At 33.7% G+C, this 10,189-nt stretch overlaps 1 protein-coding gene across 1 annotated transcript; it reads left to right on the plus strand.

The window, feature by feature from the left end:
- The first annotated feature begins 2,037 nt into the window (after window positions 1-2,037).
- On the plus strand, window positions 2,038-6,813 carry carmine (AP-3 complex subunit carmine). The gene is made up of 10 exons (XM_073080089.1): window positions 2,038-2,267; window positions 2,342-2,429; window positions 2,827-2,970; window positions 3,330-3,389; window positions 3,491-3,612; window positions 4,321-4,480; window positions 4,757-4,870; window positions 5,297-5,486; window positions 5,882-6,033; window positions 6,354-6,813. The coding sequence occupies exons 1-10, from the start codon at window positions 2,233-2,235 to the stop codon at window positions 6,537-6,539; spliced, it is 1,251 nt and encodes a 416-aa protein (XP_072936190.1). The 5' UTR covers window positions 2,038-2,232; the 3' UTR covers window positions 6,540-6,813.
- The last annotated feature ends 3,376 nt before the right edge of the window (window positions 6,814-10,189 follow it).

Consider the following 10,189-nt stretch of genomic DNA (forward strand, 5'->3'; position numbering starts at 1 on the left):
TGTATGTGTTTCATTTTTCAATTATCTATTTTTATAATAAACAGTAAATAATACTAGGGAAGCTTTCACCTTTTGTTATCCTTTGATAAATAAATTTATTAAACAAGTAATATGTTTTTTTGTTCAGTTTTGTGATCAAAAGTTAAATACAATTACCATTTTTAGTGTTATTTGCAATTTCATTATTAAAATTAAATTACAGTAAATTTTGAAATGTGGAAATCTTGCATTCTCATAAATTCCATTGTTAATGCGCTATAATGTATCATTTGAGATCATCATCATCACATCACATTACATCAGTTATTCAGGAGCAATAAGCATTATAGGCTGCAACCTGTAATAAAGGTTGACTTATCTGATGGTGGTGTAGTACCTTTTCTAGTTCAACTCCGGTAGCACCCCCACCACACCTATTTTTATCTTAACAGCAATGTTAAACACCTGTGTTACGGTTCAAAGGATGTGGTTAGGGTGACATATTTTTCCAGTGCATCTGTAACCAACTTAAGAATCTAGTCCTATCTGGGGTTGATTACAGATATTCATGGATGGCAGTAGGTACTTATCAGGTGGACTGTATGCACGTCTGCTACTCCTATGTTATAAAAAAAAATTAACATTGCAATAATGAGAGACAATGAATTCAATATTCAATTTGTTAATTGTTTTTAAAATATTAAATTTCAGATTGTTATATTACAGATAAATGTTCTCAGTCCCTCCCTTTTGTGTCCCTTTTCCCTATTGTGTTGTGCTTAAACATCTTAAAACTAAATGGAATAATGTTTTGCTGAGGGACCATAGAGAGATTGCTTAAATGTATAAATGGATTGATTGAAGTATTATGTTGTGATTTTATTGTATAATTTGGCTTTAAAATAATAGTCTTGTTTGTGGTAGGTAGTTATCCTTTGATTAAAGTTTCTCTGTGAGCCTATTCAATCATAACAATGGTGAATCTTACATTGTTTAATTCATGTTGGCACAGTAGGTTAAATAAGGTTGCCTTATCTGAGGCATTTTATGGCTCTGTAATATATACGTAATTTTGAAGGTGGTAGAACCCTTTGTGGTTCGACTCCGGTGGCACCACCGCCACACCTATTTCTACCTAATAACAGGAGTGTGTTTGGCGCTGCTGTGTTCCGGTATGAAGGGTGTGGTAAGGGAGACAGACTTTTCTGAGGCGTTCCAGCTTAGTCCTCAGGGGTAGCGGCGCATCTGTGGCCGACCTCAGGTAGGAATATCTAATCCTATCTGGGGTTGATTACAGATGTCCATGGGCGGCAGTAGCCACTTACCATCAAGTGGACTGCATGCTCGTCTGCTACTCTTATATTATATATATATATATATATATATATATATATATATATATATATATACTTACTACTATATCAATGGTTGAGATTATGGTTTTAAGTAGCATTTATTATAATATTATTACAAATAAAATTTTATGGAATTGCTTATTTATTTGCCTATTATACTTTGAAAGTATAAAATACTTTAGAGAATCTCTTATTAGATAAGTATTTTTTACCATTGTTATGAAGGAAAGTATGAAGGTCAATTATGGAGTATGCTTTATTAGGGTGGTCAAAGTAAAAGGATCAATCATGCTAAATATATTCCTAAATTTTCAATGCTCAGGCTGCTGATGAGGAAAGAGCAGATAAGTATTTACTTGTCGTTTGTATAACGCTTAGGGACTGCTTCACTCGCTTAAGAAATTAAATTTTAAATTTAAGCTCATTTGAATTAATATGGGTCAGGAATCGAACCTAAGACTGGACAGCACAGCGTACTTTTCGAAAGGCAACTAAATCCGGTTCTCATAGTTATTACTATTAGTTATGATTCAGGCCTTAGTAGGCTTAACAAATATACGTCTGTTATATTCCCTTTAATAAAACTTGTCTTAAATTCAGAATCGATAAATAATAGTTTATCAATTTTTTACACATTTTATTGTAAGACTCCGTGGTATGTTTAATCTGGTTCCATTTTCCAAAAAGGTGACGTAGACAATTACTGTCTGGTTGTCAAAAATGTCAAACTCATGTCAAGTTCGTTTAACTCTAAAAATGCTTAAAAAGTCTCGTTAGCTGTTGCTGTTTATTGTTAGTTCGATATGAAATGATTGATAGTAAAAGCTAGCATTGCGAAACAATTATACGTAAATAAGAACTATATTCTTTCGTTAAGTGTACAGTGTAGATTGCGATAATGATTCACAGTTTATTTATCATAAATCCATCTGGGTACGTAAGTTGATTCAAAAATAAGTATGGGACAATTAATGGAACTATCTTATTAATGATATGTTAATTTTTAGGGACGTGTTCCTCGAGAAACACTGGCGAAGTGTGATACCGAGATCGGTTTGCGATTACTATTTGGAAGCGCAGCGAGCTTCTCCTAATGTTAGTAACTCTTATTGAAAGTTTTCTTATCTAATATGCTATATATTTGAATTTGAAACATTTGACATGATAACGAAATTTTGTATTTCTCTTTGCTATTTTTTTCAATTTTTATAAGTAGCAATTGCTCTTGTGGTTCATGGAAATTGCAGTCCATCGAATTTTTGCATTCTACTTGAAATAAGAAAGTACCGGAAGAGGTTCATAGTCTGTTCTAAATCTTGGTTAATAAGTGATGGTTTCTTATATAAAAATTTTAAAACAATCTTAGGTTGTAGTGGTAAAGCCACATTTCTCTGTCACACTTCACCATCCTACAATGACTGTCAACTTAAAACCACTCATATACCATAACTGCTTTATTTTTTCAAACATTCACTCAATTAAATTCCTTCAGGATGTACCACCAGTGCTTGCAGCACCCCATCACTATTTAATATCAGTGCAGAGAGGTGGGGTTGCCCTCGTGGCAGTCAGTACACAAGAGGTTGCACCGCTCTTTGTGATAGAGTTTCTTCATAGAGTTGTTGATACATTCCAGGTAAGTTTGTTTCTTTAACAAGCTGGTTATTTATTTAATTGAAAAAGGCATTTATATAAAACCCAAAAATTATAATATGTGCTTAATATTTCCTTATTAATCAATAATCTGCATTTAGAATCTAAATGCAGATTATTGATATATAGATCTAAATTTTAGATCTATTTTTTAATTTAAAGTTCCATGCTTTTGTTTAGTAACTTTCTACAATAGATAAGTGCTTTGTTTTTTAGTATTTACAACTGTATTTGAGCACAACTCAACTCACACATAAAATAATGATATGAATGTGCAACCTCTTTCCTTTGGGAAGTCTGATATTGACTTAATGAATAACCTTATAATATCTTTTATTTCAGGATTACTTTTCAGACTGTACGGAAACTATTATTAAAGAGAATTATGTAGTTGTTTATGAGGTAATGCTAATAATCATTGTTTAAAACCTTTTTTCCTCAATTCCGTTACCTATAAGAATATATTGTATAATTTTATGCCATATTATTAATATTTATTCTAGTTATTAGATGAAATGCTTGACAATGGCTTCCCGTTGGCAACAGAGAGTAATATTCTGAAGGAGCTTATTAAACCTCCGAACATTTTAAGGACTATAGCTAATACCGTTACAGGGAAATCAAAGTAAGTACACAAAATAAACATATTTTGATTTTAATTCAATTATATTCCTTTACACATCTTTATATTAGTTAAGAATTTTATGATGCAGTTTTAACATACAGAAAGTTCATATTTAATGTTTATCATAGTTTCTATGCTCATATTTAAGGATATATCAATAGCTTAATTCGCAACTCAGCCAACTCCACTTTTTGTCAATATGTTTTTTTTTATTTATTTTGATAGTTAATGGTGCTGAACGAAATCAAAATAAATAAACAAAAAAAATTTTGATTTGTCACATAACGTTACTTTCCAGAATTTGATCAGATAGTGAAATAATATAGAGGGTGTAATTTTTTTCAAAATAAACTCGTTCGATTTTCGGCTAAGGAAAAGATATTTTTAAAAAGTAATGATGCAGTTTTAGTTTTTATCAAAATCGGCCTCGTAACTCCTTTCAGCATTTTTCGCTAATCCTTATAGTTTCAGATTTGGCCCTGAAGGCCTATTTGAAAAATTCACCCTTTATATAGGTTGTAGTCCTCTAATATTCTTATGTAAAAACCAATAATTTTATTAGATAGATAAATTAATGAACTATCCAATTAAATTACATAACAGCAGTCAACATAAATTTATCTTTAAAACAAAAACTTGTCAGAAGACACATAGTATATTCTCAGATATTTAGGTTTCCTCTTTTTAATAAATGTACTTTGATTCCAGTGTGTCTTCCATACTGCCTTCTGGTCAGCTGTCAAATGTGCCCTGGCGGCGCTCTGGGGTGAAGTACGCTAATAATGAGGCCTACTTTGATGTGGTTGAAGAGGTTGATGCCATTATAGACAAAAGTGGTGCTACAGTATCTGCAGAGATACAGGGATATGTAAGTTAATGTTTAGTTATAAATTAGGATAAATTATTTTTATGCATTGGGCAATATGGTTCCAAATTTACAAAGATTCAAAAACCATTTCTAATGTTAGGTAAGAGATTAAGTAATAAACAAATTTATTTTGTATATTATATATTAGGCAATATGGCAGCATAATCAACTAAAGATTAAAAACCTTGCATTTTTTTAATATATAATGTTATGAAGATTTCTTATGGTAAAGAACAACATGTTTCCTAATAGTCACTATTTTGGTTTTATTTTCAGATTGATTGCTGTATAAAGCTTAGTGGAATGCCGGATTTAACACTGACATTTGTAAATCCTCGCCTGTTTGATGATGTTTCGTTTCACCCCTGTGTAAGATTTAAGCGATGGGAGGTAATTGTTCAAATTTTTCTTCTAGATTTGAATACTTGGTTTTTGGGTAGTTACTGCTTGTTGTCTATAGTATGCATTGCAGTCAGCACTGACATTTATGATATGCATGCTTGCATGACTCCTTTACCTTAAATGGTAGTTTATAAGTTACTAGTGTTACTACTAATACCTTATTTGCTTTTATGAAAGATAAGTTGAGAAGCTTGCAATTGAGACTACATGGACAATTGTACCATGTATTAGGATGATAGAATATGTAGTCTCTGTCGATAATTAATAATTAGCATGCAATGAGTTAATGAATTGATTATTTTACTGTAATATTTTCTATTGGCTTGTCATAGTCGCATACTATGTATTTAAGAACGTACCCAATTTATTCAACTTCTAGTTACTGTTTACTGATTGTTATTTGAAATGTTTCAGTCTGAAAGAATATTATCTTTCATTCCTCCCGACGGCAACTTCAGGCTGATGTCGTATCACATCGGATCGCAGAGTGTCGTAGCTATTCCTATATACGTACGACACAGCCTCGCGTTACGAAGTAATGGTGACCAGGGCCGATTGGACCTGACTGTTGGCCCTAAACAAACAATGGGGAGAACTTTAGAAAGTAAAGTATTCATCTGTGTAATAACTGTGTTCTAGCAAATAAAGAATTTGAATTATTACTTAATGAGATATCCTTCAGTCTCTTTAGTATTATTTTCAGTATATAATAAGATAATGTTGTTATGTTAATTGAATACGAGAGAAATAGAGTAAAATCATATAAAAAGGAATTATAATGTAAACTTTGAAATTTGCACTCTTATAAGATTATTAAGACATTCCACCATACATTTTAATGCATATAATAAAATTCATTAAAGATTTTGTAATAGTTAGTTTTAAGTAATAACCTTATTATGCTACCATCCATTTCTTTGATCCTTCTTATGAAATGTAATTTATGTAATACAAATAATTTATATGACCCCTAATACTCAAAATGTTTCGTTATTGCAGATGTAGCCTTAGAGATCTGTATGCCCAAGTGTGTATTGAATTGTTCCCTGACTGCGAATCAAGGAAAGTATTCATACGACCCCGTTAGCAAAGTGCTGCTGTGGGATATTGGGCGCATCGAATTGCCTAAGCTGCCTAATATTAGAGGCTCGGTAAGAAAAATTTTCATTTAAAAATGTTTTAGTGTTAGTCAGTTGATCTATGACTATTTACGTCTTTAAAACATTGTTAAGCGATGCTGTGTTTTGTGGTCATGTACATCTATTACATACAGACAGACATTACATACTAACATCAAAAGCCATTGGTAATTTTCGATCTGGCTGTCTAATTTAGAATTTCACTTAAAAACAAAATGAGTGCATTTTTGCTTCAATTTCGTAAAAGCACAACTCTATTTATTATGAACAAAGCTTAAGATATTTAGATATGCGGAACTAACACTTAATTTTAATAAATAAATTTGTTTCAGGTGTCGGTAGCTTCAGGTGCTGACACGACGGGCGCGAATCCCAGCATCAACGTGCACTTCACAATACCCCAGCTCGCGGTAAGCGGCTTACGCGTGAGCCGCCTCGACATGTACGGGGCTAAGTATAAGCCCTTCAAAGGCGTTAAGTACATCACAAAGGCCGGCAAGTTCCATGTGCGCATGTGATCCGAAATTATTCGCAGAGTGATAAAATACTCTGAGACGTAAGAATATGCGCAACTGAGACCAGATGTAATGTAACCATTGGAGTTGTGACTGGATGTTGATAAATGTTTCTGGATTTGTCTGTTTAATTGTACAGCGTTAGGTATAAGCCGATCGATGGGGTTATTTACACATGTAATAGTAATATCTGAAATAATTAGTAGAGTGATAAAACGCTCTGAGACGTAAAGATGAATATTCCCCGCTGAAACCACAGACTATTTTGTGTGTACTTTATTTGTTTTTTTTTGTTTTATCCAGTAACAATAAAGACCATAGAATACCAGAAACAATATAGACCACAGAATGTGAGTATGTTATTTAATAATAATTGAATGGATTTGCAGATTGAGTGAGTTGATTTATTGACGCATAATGATTTTTGATTTGCATTTTTTTAGGTTTAATAACAGTATGATAAACACCTATATAGCTTCACCATCAAATAGTCAAAATATTTTGAAAGCCTGTTGATTTATAAGTGTACCCATAGAATATGCAGTGTGTTGAATGTTCATCTTCACGTAAATAATATTACTCATTCAGTATAAGTGCCAACAATGGATTTGATTAGAGGAACTCTTATGTATTTCTTATGTATTTATATTCTCCATAATTTATATGGGGAGGAATATTGTTACTTAATTTTCAATTATTACACGGGATGCTAAAACGAAATTGCAAATTGTACAATGTTTGAAAATCTTAATTGACACAACGTAACATTTTAAGAAAATGAATGACAGTACCTAGTCGTGTCCAGATAAAAAATAGAAAAAAGAAAGCCGTTACTCAATCGCTGCAAAAAGTTACCATGGGCAATCTTCTATAACCTTCGCACAAAATAAAAGCTCATTGCTAAATTGCCTATTATTGCTCATTGTCAATTTTTTTTTTTTATAATATAAGAGTAGCAGACGTGCATGCAGTCCACCTGATGGTAAGTGCCTACTGCCGCCCATGGACATCTGTAATCAACCCCAGACAGGATTCGATATTCCTACCTGAGGTCGACCACAGATGCGCCGTTACCCCTGAGGACTAAGGTGAAACGCCTCAGATAAGTCTGACTCTCTTACCACACCCTTCAACCCGGAACACAGCAGTGCCTAACACTGTTGTTATTAGGTTAGAAATTGGTGTGGCGGTGGTGCCGCCGGAGTCGAACAACAAAGGGTTCTACCACCTTCAAAATTGTAATCGCATGTAGCGAAAAAAATATCTATGGTATAAATGTGTTGCCATATCGATCGATTGCAAATTGTTAATGTTACTTTGTTTTTGATTGCATCGAAATGCCGCATCCGCATGCTTGGCACTTTCCGTTATTTTCATACAAACAATTAGCGAACAATTTACTCGATTTAAGGAGCCTAGAGCTACAAACGCTTGCAAATCTATGTAAATCAAGCGGAAAAGTCTATCCACACTTGAATTTGTGACTGTTCACTGTTGGTCGAAGTTAATCAAGTGCGTGGATGCGTCAAAAGAGATTAAATCTATCGAATGTTTTTGATTGTATCAAATACAAATTGTTCAATTTCGTATTGGCATCTTATTGATTTTTCCTTAAAAATATACCTTATGTGTAATCTCATGTCGTTATCCTTGTTATATTCGTTAAAATTATTTTATATTATGTGCATGTGAGTTTCTGTTATTCCAATGTTTAGTCTTGTACATACACGTATAGCTTTGTACTATGTAATGTGTAAATAAAGTTCAAATATTACATTATATTTGCCTTTAATTATTTAAAGTCTTTAGATTAGAAAAGACAAACCCACTGAGTTTCTTACCGGATCTTTTCAGTAGAGGTCGCGTTCCGATCCGAAGAAAAATATTGTTACTGATAATTTGTAAGTGCCGTCGTTGGCCTATACAAAAATAAATACATTTAATTTAATTTCATTTATTTCTATTTTGACTATGACTAAATGATTTTCGCATTATTCGAGTTACTTAATAAGTACCTATTTTTTATGATATAGGAGTAGCAGACGAGCATGCAGTCCACCTGATGGTAAGTGACTACTGCCGCTCATGGACATCTGTAATCAACCCCAGATAGAATATTCCTACCCGAGGCACCTACATGCACCGCTACCCCTGATGACTAAGCTGGAACGCCTCGGAAAGTACCTATGTCTAAGGGAGACCACACCCTTCAAAACAGAACATGGCAGCGCTCTACACTGCTGTTATAAGACAGAAATAGGTGAGGCTGTGGTGCCGCCGTAGTCGAACCACAAAGGGTTCCACCACCTTTTGCACACTCTTGCACTTGGTTTAAAAAAAAACCACCTAAATCATCGTCTATGAACTGCCCCAAGATTATATGAAGACAGTGGCGGATTTAAAAACAAAAAAGGTGTAGGCTGTACAGTTTTTGCCGCCCCTGCTTTTACAATTGTCATGTTTTAGTTTCCCGTTGACACGGCTCCCGTTTCTTTTTTTGCTCCTCACGCCCTCTCGTGACACGGTTCCCGTTTTTTTTTTGCTCGTCATGTCAGTTCATGACACGTTTAAGGCAGGAACGATTGGGTCCCCAAATTTGCCGCCCCAAAAATATAAAACATGCCTGTATGAAGATCATACTATATAAACGGGGATACAGAAAAGTATAGTTCTTGTATATCACAAGTAGGTATGTAATCATGTAGTCGATTACATGTACCTTAAAGCGCTACAGCAATCAATCTTAAAAGGCCTAAATACCATGGAACGTAAAAAAGCCCTCTGCATTCGGATCAGGTGTGTGTCTATAACTTGCTTTATAAATTGCAGAGTGACTGTGATAGAAAAATACAAATGGGAGTGTGTAGGGCCTTAAGTGGATTTATGATTGTTCTATTTTAGTCTTTAGGCGTACTTTAGACGATGCTGATCCAGCAATATTATGATGAAACATTTTGATGACAGAATTATACAGACTACACCTATAGTGGCTATGTTTATAATGTAAAGATATATAGTATAATTAAAAAAAAAACTGATGTTGAATAATAACTTAATTTATTTTATATCACGGCGTGCGTAAATGGACGTTTTACGCACGCTTCGCGTGCGCAAAACCCCCATTTCCGACCCCGTAATATAAAATTTTATACAACACGCGGACGAAAAATGTTTTTCTGACTCGTGTGATTGCAGTCCTCGCCTGCGGCTCGGCCTGCAAACTCACACTTGTCAGAAAAAAATTTTTCGTCCTCGTATTGTAATGTACTATTAAGAAACAGCTTAGTTTTTATTATAATAGGTACATACAAGATATGTAAAGCAACACTGAACATATTTTTTACTAAATGATTTGGTAGTTATTCCTGAGTGATTGAATGAACTTGTATAAAAAGAGGAAAATCATTGTCTACTCTCAACACAAACGTACGGAATACCTAGACCGAAAACAGAAATCTAAATTTGTCATTAAATGACTGCCTGAATAGCCTATCGTCGCATCCTGTTGATAAGTGTGTGAACGGCTTTATTTTCCTCTCACGGTACCTAATGTGGAGCTTAATGAGCGCATTCTGCTATTCATTAGAAGATTGCGATTTAATTTATCCGCTGTAAGTGACCATAACTGGTAGTTTACTCAGCGTAAAAACACG

Source organism: Epargyreus clarus, unplaced genomic scaffold (genome assembly GCF_041222505.1).
Source record: "Epargyreus clarus isolate Ecla_fem2 unplaced genomic scaffold, WU_Ecla_fem_2.2 ptg000014l, whole genome shotgun sequence".
Lineage (NCBI taxonomy): Eukaryota > Metazoa > Arthropoda > Insecta > Lepidoptera > Hesperiidae > Epargyreus > Epargyreus clarus.